This window comes from Hemitrygon akajei, chromosome 19 (genome assembly GCF_048418815.1).
Source record: "Hemitrygon akajei chromosome 19, sHemAka1.3, whole genome shotgun sequence".
Lineage (NCBI taxonomy): Eukaryota > Metazoa > Chordata > Chondrichthyes > Myliobatiformes > Dasyatidae > Hemitrygon > Hemitrygon akajei.
Window position 1 is genome coordinate 59,694,285 of NC_133142.1, and position 20,166 is coordinate 59,714,450.

A 20,166-nucleotide genomic window follows, 5' to 3' on the forward strand; every position below is an offset into this window, starting at 1 on the left:
CTCAAGCTTGAATTATCAAATTGGATAGGTTGGGTCTGTGTTCCCTGGAGTGAGGGAGGTTGAGAGTGACATGATAGAGGAACACATTATTATGAGAGGCACAGATAGGGTAGATAGGCAGTGTTATTTCACATGATCAAATTGTCTAAAAGCAGGGGGCATAGTTTTGAGGTGAGAAGAGGTGGATCTGAGAGGTGAACTTTCCATGAAAAGAGTAGTTGGTCTCTGGGAGGATATGGTGGACATTTTGGCAGTTCAATGAACAGGACATATGGAACTACTGGGACTGGTATAGATGGCATGACAGTCGGAGTAGCGGTGATGAGCTGAAGGTCCTGTTTCTACACTGTACAGCTCTAAAACAAAGTCCCAGGAACTAATGAAACACATTCAGATCAAATAAAATTCAGGTAAAGTACTTTGAACTTTGAAATAGGTAAACCACTGCATACAGTCACTTTAAAGAGCAAACACGAGGAAATCTGCAGATGCTGGAAATTCGAACAACACACACAAAATGCTGGTGGAACACAACAGGCCAGGCAGCATCTATAAGGAGAAGCACTGTCAACGTTTCGGGCCAAGACCCTTCGTCAGGACTAACTGAAAGGAAAGATAGTAAGAGATTTGAAAGTAGTGGGGGGAGGGGGAAATGCAAAATGATAGGAGAAGACCGGAGGGGGTGGGATGAAGCTAAGAGCTGGAAAGGTGATTGGCGAAAGTGATAACGAGCTGGAGAAGGGAAAGGATCATGGGACGGGAGGCCTCAGGAGAAAGAGGTGGGGGGGGAAGCACCAGAGGGAGATGGAGAACAGGCAAACAACTAAATATGTCAGGGATAGGGTAAGAAGGGGAGGAGGGGCATTAATGGAAGTTAGAGAAGTCAATGTTCATGCCATCAGGTTGGAGGCTACCCAGCCGGTATATAAGGTGTTGTTCCTCCAACCTGAGTTTGGATTCATTTTGAAAGTAGAGGAGGCCATGGATAGACATATCAGAGTGGGAATGGGATGTGGAATTAAAATGTGGACTCAGGATAGGAAGGATGGTAAAAAAGTAATGATAGCATGCAGACAGATTGTCAGGAAGGGCAGGCAGGTGATGGGACTTAGTTAGAACATAGAACAACACAGCACAGTACAGGTCCTTTGGCCCACAGTGTTGTGCTGACCCTTAAACCCTGCCTCCCATATAACCCCCCACCTTAAATTCCTCCATATAGTAACCTCTTAAATTTCGCTAGTGTATCTGCCTCCACCACTGACTCAGGCAGTGCATTCCACGTACCAACCACTCTCTGAGTAAAAAACCTTCATCTAATATCCCCCTTGAACTTCCCTCCCCTTACCTTAAAACCATGTCCTCTTGTACTGAGCAGTGGTGCCCTGGGGAAGAGGCGCTGGCTGTTCACTCTGTCTATTCCTCTTAACATCTTCTATACCTTTATCATGTCACCTCTCATCCTCCTTCTCTCCAGAGAGTGAAGCCCTAGCTCCCTTAATCTCTGATCATAATGCATACTCTCTAAACCAGGCAGCATCCTGGTAAATCTCCTCTGTACCCTTTCCGCTTCCACATCCTTCCTATAGTGAGGCGATCAGAACTGGACACAGTTCTCCAAGTGTGGCCTAACCAGGGTTTTATAGAGCTGCATCATTACCCCGCGACTCTTAAACTCTATCTCTCAACTTATGAAAGCTAACACTCCATAAGCTTTCTTAACTACCCTGTCTATCTGTGAGGCAACTTTCAGGGACCTGTGGACATGTACCCCCAGATCCCTCTGCTGCTCCATACTTCCAAGATTCCTGCCACCAACACCTCTTCTCCCTTAATATCAACATGCTCCAAAACATCAACCTCACTCATATTGTCCTCACCGTCATCAAGTTCCCTCTCATTGGTGAATACCAAAGAGCAGTATTCATTGAGGACCTCGCTCACTTCCACAGCCTCCAGGCACATCTTCCCATCTTTATCTCTAATCGTTCCTATCTTCACTCCTGTCATCCTTTTGTTCTTCACATAATTGAAGAATGCCTTGGGGTTTTCCTTTACCCTACTCACCAAGGCCTTCCCATGCCTCCTTTTTGCTCTCCTCAGCCCCTTCTTAAGCTCCTTTCTTGCTACCCTATATTCCTCAATAGACCCATCTAATCCTTGCTTCCTAAACCTCATGTATGCTGCCTTCTTCCATCTGACTAGATTCTCCACCTCACTTGTCACCCATGGTTCCTTCACCCTACCATTCTTTATCTTCCTCATTGGGACAAACTTATCCCTAACATCCTGCAAGAGATCCCTAAACATCGACCACATGTCCATAGTAAATTTCCCTGCAAAAACTTCATCCCAATTCACATCCGCAAGTTCTAGCCTTATAGCCTCATAATTTGCTCTTCCCCAATTAAAAATTTTCCTGTCCTCTCTGATTCTATCCTTTTCTATGATAATGTTAAAGGCCAGAGAGCGGTGGTCACTGTCCCCCAGATGCTCACCCACTGACAGATCTGTGACCTGACCGGGTTCGTTACCTAATACTAGATCTAATATGGCATTCCCCCTAGTCGGCCTGTCAACATACTGTGACAGGAACCCATCCTGGACACACTTAACAAACTCTGCCCTGTCTAAACCATTGGAACTAATCAGGTGCCAATCAATATTAGGGAAGTTAAAGTCACCCATGATAACAACCCTGTTATTTTTGCACCTTTCCAAAATCTGCCTCCCAATCTGCTCCTCGGTATCTCTGCTGCTACCAGGGGACCTATAGAATACTTTAGTTGCAACCAATAGGCTGAGTATCAAATCATTAGGGGTGCAGGGTCAGAAAGGATAGCAAATACGGTACTCAAGGTGTTGTATCTAAATGCACGGAGTATAAGAAATAAGGTCGATGATCTTGTTGCAATATTACAGATTGCCAGGTATAAGGTTGTGGCCATCACTGAATCATGGCTGAAGGATGGTTATAGTTGGGAGCTGAATGTCCAAGGTTACACGTTATATCAGAGGGATAGGAGGGTAGGCAGAGGGGGTGGTGTGGCTCTACTGGTAAAAAATGGCATCAAATCAGTAGAAAGATGTGACATAGGATTGGATGATGTTGAATCCTTGTAGGTTGAGTTAAGAAATTGCAGGGGTAAAAGGACATTGATGGCAGATACAGGCCTCCCAACAATAAGGTAGACCACAGGTTACAGCAGGAAAAAGAAAGGTGAGTCAAAAGGGCAATGTTATGGTAGTCATGGGAGATTTTAACATGCAGGTTGATTAGGAAAATCAGGTTGGTAATGGATCTCAAGTGAGTGAGTTTGTAGAATGCCTAAGAGATAGCTTTTAGAGCAGTTTGTTATTGAGCCTACTAGCGGATCAGCTATACTGGATTGGGTGTTATATAATGAAACAGATGCGATTAGGGAGCTTAAGGTAAAAGAACCCTTAGGAGAAAGTGATCACAATATGGTTGAGTTCAACTTGAAATTTGATAGGGAGAAAGTAAAGTCTGACAGCAGTATTTCAGTGGAGTAATGGAAATTACAGTGGTATGACAGAGGAGTTGGCCAAAGTAAATTGGAAGGAGCTGCTGGCAGGGATGTCAGCAGAGCAGCAATGGCATGCATTTCTGGGAAAAATGAGGAAGGTGCAGGACATATGTATTCCAAAATGAAGAAATACTCAAATGGTAAAACAGTACAACCGTGGCTGACAAGGGAAGTCAAAGCTAATGTAAAAGCAAAGGAGAGGGCAGAATAAAGTAAAAATTAGTGGGAAGACAGAGAACTCGGAAGTTTTTAAAAACCTAGAGAGAGCAACTAAAACATCATTAGAAGGGAAAAGATGAACTATGAAAGCAAGCTAACAAATAATATCAAAGTGGATAGTAAAAGTTTTTTCAAGTATGCTAAAAATAAAAGAGAAATGAGAGTGGATATAGGATCATTAGAAAATGAGGCAAAAGAAATAATAATGGGGGACAAGAAGATGGCTGCTGAACTGAATGAGTATTTTGCATCAGTCTTCACTGTGGAAGACACTAGCAGTATGCCTGATGTTGTAGTGTGTGAAGGAAGAGAAGTGGGTGCAGTTACTGTTACAAGAGAGAAGGTGCTCAAAAAGTTGAAAGACCTAAAGGTATATAAATTACCTGGACCAGATGAACTGCACCCTGGGGTTCTGAAAGAGGTAGCGATAGAGTTTGTGGTGGCATTAGAAATGATCTTTCAAAAATCATTGGACTCTGACATGGTGCCAGAGGACTGGAAAATTGCAAACATTACTCTGCTCTTTAAGAAAGGAAAATATAGACCAGTTAGCCTGACCTCAGTGGTTGGGAAGATGTTAGAGTCAATTGTTAAGGATGAGGTGATGGAGTACTTGGTGACACAGGACAAGATAGGACAAAGTCAGCATGGTTTCCTTCAGGGAACTGCCTGATGAACCTATTGGAATTCATTGAAGAAATTACAAGTAGGATAGATAAAGTGGATGCAGTGGATGTTGTATATTTGGACTTTCAGAAGTCATTAGAGAAGGCGCCACACATGAAGCTGCTTATCAAGTTAAGAGCCCATGGTATTACAGGAAAGTTACTAACATGGTTAGAGCATTGGCTGATTGGTAGGAATCAATTGGAAGTGGGAATAAAAGGATCCTTTTCTGGTTGGCTTCCAGTGACTAGTGTATTCTGCAAGGGTCAGTGTTGGGACCATTTCTTTTTATGTTGTATATAAATGACTTATACAGTGTTGGAAAGTGCATGGTCATTCACTTTGGTAATAGAAATAAATGTGCAGACTATTTTCTAAACGGGGAGAAAATGTAGGAATCTGAGATGCAGAGGAACTTGGGAGTCCTTGTGCAGAACACCCTGAGGGTTAACTTACAGGTTGAGTCAGTGGTGAGGAAGGCAAATGCCATGTTAGCATTCATTTCAAGAGGTCTAGAAGACAAGAGCAAGGATGTGATGCTGAGGCTTTATAAAGCACTGATGAGGCCTCATTGGAGTGGGTCCAGAGGAGGTTCACAAAGATGATTCCAGGAATAAAATCATACGAGGAGTATCTGATGGCTCTGGGTCTGTACTCGCTGGAATTTAGAAGGATGACGGGAATCTCATTGAAACCTTTCGAATGTTGAAAGGCCTAGACAGAGTAGATGTGGAAAGGATGTTTCCCATGGTGGGAGAGTCTAGGACAAGACTCAGCCTCAGGATAGAGTGGCGCCATTTCAAAACAGAATTATGGAGAAATTTCTTTACCCAAAGGGTGGTAAATTTGTGGAATTTGTTGCTACATGCTGCTGTGGAGGCCAGGTCACTGGGTGTATTTAAGGCAGAGATTGATAGGTCCTTGTTTGGACATGGTATCAAAGGTTACGGGAAGAAGGCCAGAAACTGGGGTTGTGGAGGAGATAGAAAAAAGGATCAGCCATGATTGAATGGCAGAGCAGACTCAATGGGCCAGATAGCCTAATTGTACTCCTATGTCTTATGGTCTTGTGGAAGTATAATTATGTATGTGCAATATTTCAGCAGAATGAATATGTGAGTTAAATGGCCCAACTCTGTAATGGTGTGCAGAAAGAAAGAGACCTCAATCCCCTCTGCCTGCTTCACTGATCTTTTACACGAGAACCACAGGGATCCCAGTACTAATTCCTGTAACATCCAATGGACAACATTCCTAACCTAAAAATATCTTTTCTCTTTCACTCTGGTTTCTGTGTGTCATCCAATCATCAATCCATGCCAATATTTTACCTCCAGTCCCACAGCCTCTAGTTTTGATCAATAATCTCTTGTGCAGATCCTAGTGAATGCCTTCTGGATGTCCAGAAACACCATATCCACCAGCCAATTCATATCAGTTCTGCCAGTTAGACCCGCAGAAAACTCAAAAATTTGACAAACATTGTTTCTCTTTCAAAGATTTCATGTTGACTGTGTTGGGCTATTAAAACAAAACCTTCACATTATCTAAAAAGTTTCTTACCCAAGGCAGTTAATCTGATCAGTCATTTCAGTTAGCCCCTCCCCCCCACCAAACTCTGTCTATGACCCCTATTGCTGCATTGTACTGCAAACACTTCAAAACACCGGTAATGACACTGTTTGCATTGTAGGTACATCCTGGCATGTATATATTTCTGAACATTTCTTCTATATCCATCCTTCAACCTCTAGCTTTGTTTTTTATGCAATTGTTTATTCTATATAATTGTTGAATGTTGTTCTGTGTTGCATATCGTGCCAACACACCACAGCAAATTCGTGATCCATGTAAATGTAGATGGGGAATGAAGTTGATCCATGATCCTTCACTCTGTTCAATCCTATTATTTGCCAAATGCTCCATTACCACTCCATAATAATAGATCGATATATTTTGTCTGTGACTGATGCAATGATAACTGGCTTGCAGTTTTCTTTGCCCCTCCCTACCTTCTGAAGTATTTGGTTGACTTTTGCTGCTTGGTTTCTGCAGACTTCTGGAAAATGTTCAACTACAGCATCTACTATTTCCACGTCCACATCTTTGAAAACCATACAATGTGGCTAACTTATTGACCTTCAATCCCAGTGCTTTCTCAAATACCAATGTTTTAACTATTGTTGGTTCCTTTCAGGTCTTCATTAACAAAGGGACAGTTAAGATGATCTTTTAGAGCTCAGAATATAAATACAATCCAATGAGAGAAAAAAAAAATTTGAACTATACAACAGAGATATTGGCCTTACCAGTCCATGCCAACCATAATGCCCACCCAATTAGTCCCAATTTCCTGCATTTGGCCAACACCCCACCAAGCCCCACTCCTCCATGTAACTATTCACGTGCTTCTTCAGTCTGAGGGATGTTCTCACCATCTGTGTCATGGTAATAAAGATAACACAAAAACTGAAGAGAAAACTTATATTTGTACAAAGGTAGCTGGCAGGTCAGATGATTGGGTAATTATATATAGAAATACAAAAACAGTGAATTATGAAAACAGAAACTGAGAGATTCTTTGCATATTAAATGAGAGAATAGTTAAATGAAGTGAGTGTTGCAAGTCTGGGGTTTAAAAATGGAAAACATAATAGAGAAAACAAACTGCTCCTGCACCAGTCTTCACCATGGGGATCCACACAATAGCTTCAAATCAGAAACCTGATGGCAACAAGGAGGTCAGGAATATTTACAATCACACAGGTGATGATTCTGAGCAATTTGTTGGGAGTACCCACATCCTGATTAACTTCTTTCTAGAGCTTTACAAGAAGAGGATGGTGAGACAATTGATGGAAAATGCAGATGCTGCAGTTCTTTATTAAAATAGGAAGTGCTGGAAATACTCAGCAAGTTAATTCATTGGTTTTAATTCCCTCAAGTCAATGGTGGTTCCATTAAACTGAAAAATAGAAAATGTAATTCATTTATTCAAAAAGGGAGACAGGAAGCAGGAAATTGCAGGCTGGCTTGCTTAACATCTATCATATGGAAAATGTTGGAAGCTATTATTAATAGCTAATTTTTAATTAAGTGATTTTCATATCACTTAGCAAGACACGTAGCAAATTCTAGGTAATCAGACAAACTCAACATGGTTTTGTGAAGGGAAAATCTACTTCATTGGAAACATTGAAGAAGTAATGTCAACTCTAGATGAGGGGGAACTGATGCATGTACTGTATTTTGCTTTCCAGGTGACACTTTTGATGGGGCACCACAACAATCAAAGGGGGATGGTGTAGCGACTAACAGATTGGTGTGGATAACAGATTGGCTGGCTAATAGGTAACAGAGTAGGCATGAAGGATTGGTGCCAGAGCATCGACTTTATGTCAATGATGTGGATGAAAGCACTGAAGGTAAGCTTGCTACATTGCCAATGGGTACAAAGATGGGTAACGATGTAAATCGCGTTGAGGGTGAAAAAGATGCCAGATTAAGTGAATGGACAAAAATCTGGTAAATTGAGTAGGAGTGAAAATAGAACATAGAATGCAGCACACAACAGGCTCTTTGGCTTACAGTGACTTTTCATTTACTTATTTAGCCTTAACGCACAGAGTCAGCCATTCCCGCCCTTTGAGCCACACCATCCCAGCAACTCGTGACAAACCTGATCTACCCTGACCTAATCCCAGGATCATTTACAATGACCAATGTACCTACCCTGTCGTAAAACTAAAAATGGAGCTGGATACGGGATAAGCTTTGTCTGTTAATTCTGAAGCTGACTACAACGGACTGTTTTCAAGCTATCATTAGAATAGACCTCAGTGATCCTAAATACTCAGGCAATTGAAAAAGTGTCTCCCAAACCCAAACTGAAAGTAAATTTGACGTCTGGGGGCAAAACACAGTAATTGGAGCTTTACGTGTTGAAGAGTGGAGGGCCAGTGCTTTTTGGCCATGAATGGTTGACAAAAATCCAACTAGATTGGCACACAAAGCTCTCAATCTGTCAACAACAGCCAACAGCAGCCCAAATGGTAGCACTAACCAGAGACTGTCACAGCTGCTTAATGCTATTGAGAAGGAATCAGAACAGGGTATTGGTAAACTCAAAGGCATGAAGGCCAGAATTCAACTGAATGAAACAGCAACACCAAGATTTTATAAAGTGCATCCAGTGCTTTAAGTCCTAAAGTGGGTGCTGAACTTCAGACCTTAGAGCCTTCTGGAATTCTCTCCAATGTCGAGTGGAGTGATTAGGCCACACACATTGTCGCAGTGATCAAGAAAGGGAAAGTTGGAGCTGTTCTTATAGGCAGGGGCCTCAAAGTGAGCATCAACCCAGTTCTGCACACTGTGCAGAATCTGTGTCTTTGGCAGGTGGGGAGTCTCAAAGACTGACTTGTCACAAACCTATCTGTAAATGGAGGTTGAGGAATCAAGCAGGAAGTTCCTCACAAGCAATTGTTCCAGTATAATCATCCTGTCTTTGGCATTGCATCGGCTCTGCTGGTTCTATGGAGGGAAGTGCAGAATAAATAGTTCAGCCAGTTGCCAAATGAATCAGCGAGGAGCTTTGAGGTTGGACAGAAAGTCCTAGCAGATGTTGAGATCATACATGGAGACGTCATGTGGACGATACTGGACACTCAGAACACACCTGAGTCAACTGCATCCAACAAAATGGACACGGTACAGCTACAGGAATTACCTCTCAGTGATGATCATGTCACTGACAGCAACTTGACATCTGCAACAGAGAAAGTTGTCTTTGACAAGACACCTGCCAAGCCTGATGGCACTCCACAGGCCCACAGGTGCTATCCTGAAATAAAACAGAGCACCACCCAAAAGACTGAATCTTCAGTATAGTGAAGTTAGTTATTTTCTGTTATTGTGAAAGCATGTTTATTTGAATGTGGCCTGTTAAAGGGGAAATAGAATGTTTTGTTACATACACAGTTTTATGCTACATTAATCTAAAGGGGGAGGAAGTATAATGTATGGATCTATTTCTTCTAGCGCAATGACTCCTGTTGGCACTAATTGTTGACTAATAATGTACCCATACACATTGCTTTCTCTGCAAAGCGAATATACACGTTAACTTCTCCGAGTGTGTGCTTTCATTTATTTGATATGTAGTTGTACACAACACACACCATCTTGTCCAGGTGACTTATCAGTTTCCCAAGAACCTTCTGCCTAGTATTGGTGACTTCACACACTTTATGATCCCTGAAACATGGAACTTTTCCCATACTACCAGTGCCTTCCATAGTGATGACTGATGCAAAATACTTATTCAGTTCGTCTGCCACTTCCTTGTCCCCCATTATGACCTCTCCAGCATTGTTTTCCAGCAGTCAGATATCCACTCTTGCCTCTCTTTTACACTTTATGCACCTGAGGAAACTTTTGGTATCCTCTTTAATATTATTAGCTAGCTTACTTTTGTATTCCATCTTTACCTTCTTAATGATTTTTTTAGTTGCCTTCTGTTGGTTTTTAAAAGCTTCTCAATTCTCTAACTTCCCGCTAATGTTTTGCTCTATTGTATGCCCTCTCTTTGGCTTTTATGTTGGCTTTGGCTTCTCTTGGTAGCCATGGTTGTGTCATCTTGCCATTAGAATACATCTTCTTCTGAGGTGTATATATCCTGCACCTTCCGAATTGCTTCCAGAAATTCCAGCCATTGCTACCCTGCCGTCATCCCTGCCAGTGTTCATTTTCAATCAATTCTGGCCAATTCATCTCTCATGCCTCTGTAATTCCCTTTACTCCACTGTAATACTGATACATCTGTCTGTAGCTTCTCCTTCTCAAATTTCAGGGTGAATTGCATCAAATTATGTTCACTTTCCCTAAGCTCTCTAATCAATTCAGCTTCATTGCACAACACCTAATCCAGAATAGCTGATCTCCTAGTGGGCTCAATCATGAGCTGCTCCAAAAAGCCATCCCGTGGGCATTCTAGAGTTTCCCCTTCTTGGAATCCAGCACCAACTTGATTTTCCCAATCTACCTGCATATTGAAATCTCCCATGTCTATTGCAACTTTGCCTTTTTGGCAAGCACTTTCTACCTCCCATTGCAATTTGTAGGTCACATCCTTACTACTGTTTGGGGGTCTGTGTACAACTCCTATCAGGGTTTTTTTTTTACCCTTGCGGTTCCTCAGTTCCATCCTCAATGATCTTAGACCTTCCAAGCCTATGTCACCTCTTTCTAATGATTTGATTTCATATTTTTTAACCAAAGAGCAATGCCACCCCCTCTGCCTTCCTGCATGTCCTTTCAATACAATGTGTATCTTTGGACATTAAGCTCCTAGTTATAATCTTCTTTCAGCCATGATTCAGTGATGCCTACAACATCACACCTGCCAATCTGTAACTGTGGTACAAGTTCATTTACCTTATTCTGCATACTGTGGGCATTCAAATATAACACCTTTAGTCCTGCACTCACCCTTTTCAACTTTGTCCACCTTTTACATGGCAACTCATCCTGTTGACTGGAATTTTGCCCTATCACCAGCCTCTCCACCCTACACACTACCTCTGTTTGTAAATCAGCTACATCATCTTTAGCACTATTATCCACCTTTCCTATGATATTTCTTGCATTGAATTATATGCAGCTCAAGACACCAGTCACAACAAGCTGAATTTTTTGATTCCTAACTTTGTCTGAGGTCTTACCGACATCTACTTCCATAACATCTCCAACTGTTCAGGCACTCTGGTTCCCAGCTCCCTACAGCTCTAGTTTAAACCCTACAGTGCAGCATTAACAAACCTTCCCACTAGGATATTAGACCCCCTTCATTTCAGGTGCAAGCTATCCTTTTTGTACAGGTCCAACCTTCTTTGGAAGAGAGCCCAATGATCCAAAAATCTTATGCCCTCCCTCCTACACCAACCCTTTAGCCACAAATTAAACTGTATAATCTTCCTAGTTCTGGCCTCACTAGCACATGGCACTGTAGCAATCCTGAGATCACAACTCTGGAGATCCTGCCCTTTAACTTAGCACCTAACTCCCTGAACTCCCTGTGCAGAACCTCATCACTTATTTTACCATGTGATTAGTACCTACATGGACCACAAATTCTGGCTGCATCCTGGTGTACGATACAGAGATGGCTCTGAGATTATGAGGTATCTGGGTATTCTGGTGTACAATTCTCTGTCATTGGACCTCTTTTACTTGCACATACTCCATACTTAATTTTTTCTGTGCTGCTGATTTCCTCTCACTCCCTCCTTTCTCATCTTCTTTCCCTCTAAGGACACAAGGAACAGGAGCAAGACTAGGTCCATTTGTTCTTTGAGCTTTCCACATTATCATGAATTTGAGATTAGCCCCACCTCCCACTTAATCACCATTTCCTAAATATCTGCACTGGGTATCTTCAATGATGCAACATCCACAAATCTCTGGAACAGAGAATCCCCTCTTCTCTGGATTCAATGTTTGATGCCTTATTCTGAAACTATGCGTCTGGTAGGTGGTCCATTGCTATGAAAACATCCTTTCAGCATCCATCCTGTCAATACCTCTCAGGTACAAACCTTTGGAAACTTTTGTGTTTCCAAAAGTCACCTCTCATTTTTCTAAACCAATGAGTGCAGGAATAATTTGCTCAGACTTTCACATCACTCCAGGGATTAATCTAGTGAATCTTCTTTGAACTGCCTCCAGTGCAAGTATATATCCTTTTCCAAATAAATAGATTAATGCTGTTCACAGATCTGGCTCAGCAATGTCCCATACAATTGCGCCAAGATATTCTCATTTTATATTCTCTTTCGATACATTCAATTTGCCTTCCTAATCACTTGTTGTTTCTGCATTGTAGAGAAAGATCACTCCATCCATCTATAAAGTGGCATTCTGCAGGGTTTCTCCACCGAAAAGGCATTCTACTTTGCTGTTCTTCTCACGTCCAAGGCTTCAATTTCCCCAGTTATGTTCCCTTTGCCACTTGCTTACCTTATCCATATCCCTTCGCAGGCTCCGCAGAATGTGCTATCCCACCATTTGCAAACCTGGCTACAATGCACTTGATCTCTTTATCCAAGTCATGTACATAGACTATAAATAGTTGAGATCTCAACGCTGATCCTAATGGCATATTATTAAATGCTGATGACCAATCCAAAAATGGAGAATCGCCCACGTGTGTGGATGGGATGGGGGAAAGGGACTTGTTTTGTTGTTTGCTGTGTTGTTCTGTTGAGCATTGTGGGTGTGCTGTGTTGGGACTGGAACGTATGGTGACATCTGCAGGCTGCCCCCAGCAGATCCTTGGGTATGTTGGTTGTTAACATAAACATGTGCATTGCATGTTGCATGTACATGTGATAAATCTGAATTGGAATCAAAAACTGCTCATTTATCCTAACTGTTTTCTGTTAGTTTACTGCTCCTGTTTCCATGCCTCTTACGTATCTTGTGTGGTAACATTCTCCATGGCACAAGATACATCACTGTATCTGCTAGTTCCTCTTCATTCACTCTGCAAGATATATCCTCATCGAAACTCTAATAATTTGACAAAGTTGAGTTCAGTCATTGCACAGGTACAATGAAAAACTTCCTTGCACCAGCATCACAGGCACAATGCATCATATAAGCAGCATTTACAAGACAAACATAAACTAAATATAAATTATACACAATTTTTACAAGATGACAGAATTAAAACAGGATTTTGTAGATTGGTTCAAGAACCAAATGGTTGAAGGGAAGTAAACACAAAATACTCTGCAGATGGTGGGGTCAAAGCAACATGCACAACACGCTGGAAGAACTCAGCAGGTCGGGCAGCATCTGTGGAAACGGACTGTCAACGTTTCGGGCCAAGACCCTTCATCAGGACTCGTCAGTCTTAACGAAGAGTCTCGGCCCGGAATGTTGATTGTTCATTTCCACGGATGCTGCCCGACCTGCTGAGTTCCTCCAGCATGTTGAAGGGAAGTAGCTGTTCTTGAACCTGGTGATGTGGGACTTCAGGCTTTTGTACCTACTGCCCAATGGTAGCTCTGAGAAGATGGCATTGTCCAGATAGTGGGGACCTTTGTGAAAGATGTTGCCTCCTGTAGATAAATCTCCATGGCAAACATGATTTCCCTTTCATAAACACAAGAAATTCTGCAGAAGCTGGAAATCCATTGCAACACACAAAATGCTGGAGGAACTCAGCAGGTCAGGCAGTATCTATAGAAATGAACAAACAGTAGGCGTTTTGGGCCAAGACCTTTCTCCTGTCTTGAGGAAGGGTCTTGGCCTAAAATGCTGACTGTTCATTTCCACTGGTGCTGTCTAACCTGCAGAGTTCCTCCAGTGGTTTGCGTGTGTTAATTTTTATTTCATAAAATATGCTGACTATTTATAATTGTGACATATGTAGAGATCTAATAGTTCTTTAATAATGAGTTCTGGAGTTTCCCAGTGACAGACATTTGGCTTAGTGGCCCAAGTTACTTGTTTCTGGTCCTCCTATTTTGATTAAGAGTGTTAAACTTGCCCTCAGAGACCATTCCAGAACACAGTCAACATTGGTACATCACAGATAATGCATACACAGTCTCAGCATCTATTTGCACTCGCACTTTCTGACGTAGGTCCAGAAGATGTGTGGGCCATTAATTTTGCTCATTGCCTAGTACGATTGTTATGAATTCCTCCTACCTGGTACTTCTGATATTCTTTTCTTTGATAATTAATGAATCTTTGTATTTTGGAGACAGATGCAATATACATGTTCAAGGTGTTCACCATCCTTTTAGTTCTTACTATTAATTCCTCACTCTCATCATCCAATGTTTACTTTTGTGCTCTCTTCCTTTCATACACATCAGAGATGATACCATGTTTTCAGATTTCCTGTTCATCTACTTCCCCTCTTTTTATTTTCTCTCTCCCTCTGTTTTCTCATAATGTCATCAGATTCCTGTTTGCTCTCTTCCATTATTTTCCTTTCCTCTTGTATTTGTTCCCCTTTTCCCTTTACTTCTCTAATTTGATCAATCTCTTCCTTTTCCTTTTCTTATATTGATGGCCAGTCAATGGATCTCTCTCCCTTCTCCCTAATATCTACTGCTTTTGCCCATTATTTGTCTTTACCTCTCCTAATCTCTACTTTTCCAGCTGCCTCTCTACGCTCTTGGATCTCCCTCACTCTTTTGCATTGCTAGCTTTGATTCTTATTCACTCCACTGCTCTTTCTCATTATTCTTCCCAATCAAAATCTGCAAATTTGCAGATGACACCAAGATTGGGCGTGTCGTGGACATCGTGGAAGGCTGTCACAGCTTGCAGAGCAATCTGCATCGGCTGGAAAAAATGGGCTAAAAGATGGTAGATGGAATTTAAAGCATACAAGTGTGAGGTGTTGCACTTTGGTAAGTCCACAAAGTCCACAGAGGGTAGGACTTACACAGTGAACGGTAGGGCAGTGAGGAGTGTGGTGGAACAAAGGAATCTGGGAATCAGAGGTGACCTGATGGAGGTGTATAAGATGATGAGAAGCATTTATCTTGTGGATAGTCAGAGGTTTTTTCCCAGGACGGAAATGGCTAGCACGAGAGGGCACAGTTTTAAGGTGCTTGGAAGTAGGTATAGAGGAGATGTCAGGAGTAAGTTTTTTACGCAGGGAGTGGTGAGTGCATGGAATGGGCTGTCGGCAACAGTGGTGGAGGCGGATACTAAGAGACTCCTGGACAGGTACGTGGAGCTTAGAAAAATAGAAGACTATGGGTAGCCCTAGGTAATTTCTAAGGTAAGGACGAGTTCAGCACAACTTTGTGGACCGGAGGGCCTGTATTGTGCTGTAGGTTTTCTATGTTTCTATGTTTACGTGTCCATAGTTCATTGAAAGTGGCATCACAGGTAGATAGGATTGTAAAGAAAGCAATATATTGGGTACAGGAGATGGGATGTTATATTGAAATTGTATAAGACATTGGTGAGGCCTAATTTGGAGTATTGTGTGCAGTTTTGGCCACCTACCTACAAGGGAGATGTAAGGAAGGTTGAAAGAGTACAGAGAAAATTTACAAGGATGTTGCCAGGACTGGAGGACCTGAGTTATAGGGAAAGATTGAATAGGTTAGGATTTTATTCCTTTAAACATAGAAGACTGAAAGGAGATTTGACAGAGGTATACAAAATTATGAGGGGTATCAAAAGGTTAAATGCAAGCAGGCTTTTTCCTCTGAGGTTGGGTGGAGATTACAACCAGAGGCCATGAGTTAAGAGTGAAAGATGAAAAGTTTAAGGGGAATATGAGGGGAAATTTCTTCACTCAGAGGGTCATGAGAGTGTGGAATGAGCTGCCAGCACAAGTTGTGCATGCAAGCTCATTTTCAATGTTTAAGCAAAGTTTGGATAGGTACATGGATAGTAGGGATATAGAGGGCTATGGTCCTGGTGCAGGTTGATGGGGGAATAGGCAGTTTAAATGGTTTTGGCATGGACTAGATTCACCAAAGGGCTGTTTCCGTATTGTACTTCTTTGTGACTCTATGACTCTAACCCCTTGCCTCTGTTCCTTTATTTTCATGGCAATTCCAATGAATATTTCTTCTTCTCATTTTTGTACTCAATCCCTCTACCACTGCTACTCCATCTTTAACTGTCTCTGCACTCTAAATCAGTTTCTTTGCACACTCCCCCCACGGATACATCTCTTGCTCTCTCTGTTCCATCACTGATTCCTCATTCACCTCCCCAAACCCTCTCTGTTTTCTCAGTGTTCTTGGCTCATCATAACTCCCATCTTAATTTCCTTAATTAATCACTGGATTACTAGCCCTCTGACTTAATTCTCATTGTCTCTGCTTCTCACTCTCTTCCTCTTTATTTCTAATTTGTCACCCTCCACCCTCATCACCCTCTGTCCTCATTGCTTTAACCTTGGCCACATAGCTACAAGCATCTATTGTTAGAAAGTGTGGCTAAAGTTTCTTGTTCTTTGTAACCAAATACCAACCTCCCCTTCCTATCATCCCTCAGGCAATTCCTTTCCCATCCAACAGATGCTACTCAAACCACTGAGTTCCTCTAGGAGATTGCTTGTTGCTTCAGATTCCAGTGTCTGCAGTCTCTTGTGTCTTTCCTACCTGTCTTATCACTTCTCTCTCTTCTCATTTGTGTCAGTTTCTGGTGATCCTGTCCCTCTCTCCATCAAACCCAACCCACATCTGTCCATCACACTCCACTATTTCCCGTACAATCAAATGGAGACACAAAAGAATACAGATGCTGGGATCGATGCAAGAAACAAACTTCTGGAGAAACTCGACATCTGTGAGGAGAAACTTAAAATTTAGATGAATGTTTTTGACCCAAAACCTTAACTAAGTGGTTGTGTTACCATCTGGTATGGAGGGACCATGCACAGGATCGAAAAAAAGGTTCAAAGGGTTGTAGACTGGGACAGCTCCATCATGGGCACTAGCCTCTCCCCAGCATCTTTAAAAAGGTGGCATCCATCATGAAGGACACCCACCACCCAGGACATGCCCTCTTCTCATTGCTACCATCAGAGGAGAGGTACAGGAGCCAGAAGACACACACTCAATGTTTTAGTAGCAGCATCTTTGCATCTGCCATTAGATTTCTGAACAGACCATGACCCATGGACACTACCTCAACATGTCTACAACCTTTTGACACTGCATTTTATTTTTAGTACACATTTTTATTGTAATTTATAGTTTTTATATATTGCACTGTAATACTGCTACAAAACAAATGTCATGACATACAGTATGTTGGTGATTGAAAACCTGATTCTGACTCGATTTCACTCAATAGACCCTGCCTGAGCATCTTATTTATTGCTCCCTTCAAATCAAACTCAGCACAACTCTCTCCATCACCCACACCCCTCCCCATTTCCTCCTCACTCTGTACTTGCACTCAGCTATTCCATCTTCTCCACAGCTTCACCTACCTCACCCACCTGGCCCACACCCCTTCCATTGCCCATGCTTACCAGCTTTACCCCAGACCTTCCAATCCCAGCCATCATCCCAAGTGCGAATTCTCTGCTGCAGCCTCCCTCCCTCTGTCCCTCCAACACACTTGCACCCCATCCACCCCAGGCTCCCCTACACCAACCTCTCCACCCCAATTCCATCAATCCAGCCTCCCAAACACTCCCGGCTCCTGTACCACTCCACTGACCCCCTCCGCTCTTAGCGTCCCTCCCAAAGTACATCCACTTAGCAGCCTCACTTCCTTGACCCAGTCTCTCCACCCCCAGCATCCCTCCCTCCCCACAGCTTCCAGCCTCAACCTCCTCTGCCCCTCCAGTGCACAGGTCCCAATCCCCCCACTTCTTACTGTATCTCCTCTCGTGTCACCCTCCCTCCATCTCTCTCCCACGGCCGCGCGCTTCCCCGCCGGCTAGCCGTGCGGAGTGGCGCCGGCGCGGACTGCGAGTGCGCGCTGCGCGAACGCGCCTTTCTCTCTGATTGAATGGAGCGGTGTGCGGGTCCCGGCCGGGCTGTGGAAATGGCGGCTGCCGGCGGCGCGTTGTGTATGGTTCTTCTGGTGGTGACCGACCTGGCGGCGGGCTACAGTTTCCCGGCCAACTACACGTGAGTACCCTGGGCACCGGGCCGTGCGTATCAGGCGGGAGGGGGCGAGGACAACCTGGGGCTTCGGGCTGGGATGTTTGAGATGGAAAAGGTACTCCCTGGGAAAGGGGATGAGATAAGATGCTCCCGGTGGGAAGATCCCACACGGAGTGAAATGTTCCCGGGGCTTCGGGGAGGGGTGAGATGCTGCCGGTGGAAGGAGCCGAGTAGATCCCACACGGGGTGGCATGCTCTCGGTGGGATGCACGGCGCCAGGTCGCTGCGACCCAGACGGATGCAATGATGCGCGTTTGGCTGCCGTCTTTCCTCGATTAGAGAGGGTCGAAGGGGTGTAAATAAATCGGAGCAGGGGATAGGGGCGGTGGAAAGCCCGTGCTGTGAAGGAGCGAAACGTCGTCGTTCTTTTGGACTTTGTAGCCGGGAAAGTTCCAGGGAAAGGAGGGAAGAGACCCCGGGGAACGGAGCAAGGGGAGTGAGGCCCCTGGGAATGGGGCTGTGGGATAGGGTCCCCGGGATATGGAGCTAGGGCAGGGTGGGGTGGGGGTTAGCTACACTGCGACACGGGACTGGAGGGGGTCAGGTGGGAAGAGAGACCCCGGGAAGCAGGTCCAGGAGAGACAGAAGAGACCCGGGACAGGGACTGGAGAGGGGGACGTAGGAGAGACGGGCTGGCTGGTTGGGGTGTGAAGATAGACCCCGAGAAACAGCCCTAGGGCAGAGGAACCCAGGATATGGGCCTGGGGTGGGAGAGAAACACCCCGGGACACGGCGCGGAAGGGTGTAAAGGGAAAGCCTGGGACGTGGGGCTGAAGGTGTGGGGGGTGGTGGGGGTGAAGACCACGGGGCTTGGGTTGGAAGAAGAGAGATTCCGGTTCTGACGGGTGTAAAGACCCAGGACCTAAGGCTGGGGAGGGGTTGTTGGTGTTAGAGACTTCGGGACTCGGGAATGGGTGTTGGTCATTGTAAGAAAGATCGAGGGTAGAGACCTCGGGACACGGGACTGGAAAGTGGTGGGGTTGTGGGGAGAGTGACCCCGGGGCTATGTAGGGAAACCTTGCGGCAGAGGGAGAGGGTTGGTGTTGGAGAGACCCCAGGTCACAGGGCTGGGGGCGGGAGAGAAGAGAGTCTAAACACTGCGTCAGAGGCGGGCTTGTTGAACCTACACAGTGTCTTGTCTCTTGACAGTGAGACCGATTTCAGAGTGGGGTCACTGCCTGGTTTTAGCTTGCAGGTGTCCTTGCCTAGAACAACAGGTGCCCATCGCTCTGCGCTGCCCTGTCTTGCCCTGGTTGTGTCGGAGACGGTGGTGGGGTCGGCCCGCCGCTGACTTCTCTGTGCACAGACCTCTATGCGATGGTGTTTCTCAGCCCTGCCTCCCCTGGCGGGGAGATCTCTGGCGATGTGCGTTTGCCAGTTTGTACATGAATATTTGGTACTCCTGACCCTGTCGACGGTGGGTCGTCAAACCCCCACAATTCGGTGTTTCTCACTGTTGTACACACCTGCTCTCCCTAACCCTGTTCTCCCCCCCCCCCCCCCACCTCCGTTATTCTTGCGGTTCTGCCGGGTGGGACATCGCCGTCACTACTCCGATCCACTGTTTTGTTATCAATTATTCACAATAAACAACTTTCCAGTGCCGGGTGTGAGTAAGGTAGCGTGTGATGCGGCGAGGTATGAGTAAGCCGTGAGGCCAGAGCGAGTGATCGCTGCCGCCCAATATCAGTGACGCCCGGAGATGATTTAGGGACAGGGGCTGTCTGAGATGGTGGGTGGGCGAAGGTGAAGAGGGAGCGGCTAGCGCTGGTAATAAAGACTGAAATTGGTGCATATATGAGCTGTCTTGCCAAGTTGTAAACACCGGCCAGCACCCCAGTGTTGGCGCATCTGCAGCGTTTGTCGTGTTCATTCTACTAGCGTCTTGAGCAAAGATGTCGAAACCGGTTGAAATTCTCCCTCCAACGGGTCTGGGCTGCTTTCTGTACGTGCTGGCTCGGCTGATACGGCTTCGTGGCGCCCAGGGAGAGAGTGCTGCTGCCCCCGAGGTATCTTGTTTCTGAGGCGCATTCCGCCACAGGACTTCGAATTGCCTCTCGCCCCTC

At 44.4% G+C, this 20,166-nt stretch overlaps 1 protein-coding gene and 1 long non-coding RNA gene across 7 annotated transcripts in view; one reads left to right on the forward strand and one right to left on the reverse strand.

Annotated features, from left to right (window-relative positions):
- Nucleotides 1-20,166, reverse strand: part of LOC140741971 (uncharacterized) — a 236,104-nt gene that overhangs the window by 32,441 nt on the left and 183,497 nt on the right. The window lies entirely within an intron of this gene.
- cacna2d2a (calcium channel, voltage-dependent, alpha 2/delta subunit 2a) overlaps nt 17,900-20,166 on the forward strand; it is a 904,752-nt gene continuing 902,485 nt past the window's right edge. For 5 of the 6 annotated variants that reach the window (XM_073072591.1, XM_073072592.1, XM_073072594.1 and 2 more), the window contains exon 1: nt 17,902-18,064. In XM_073072591.1, the coding sequence (XP_072928692.1) occupies nt 17,943-18,064 (122 nt within the window). In that variant the 5' untranslated portion in view covers nt 17,902-17,942. Of the gene's footprint in view, nt 18,065-20,166 lie in introns of all 6 variants that reach the window. The other variant, XM_073072600.1, reaches the window with a different exon arrangement.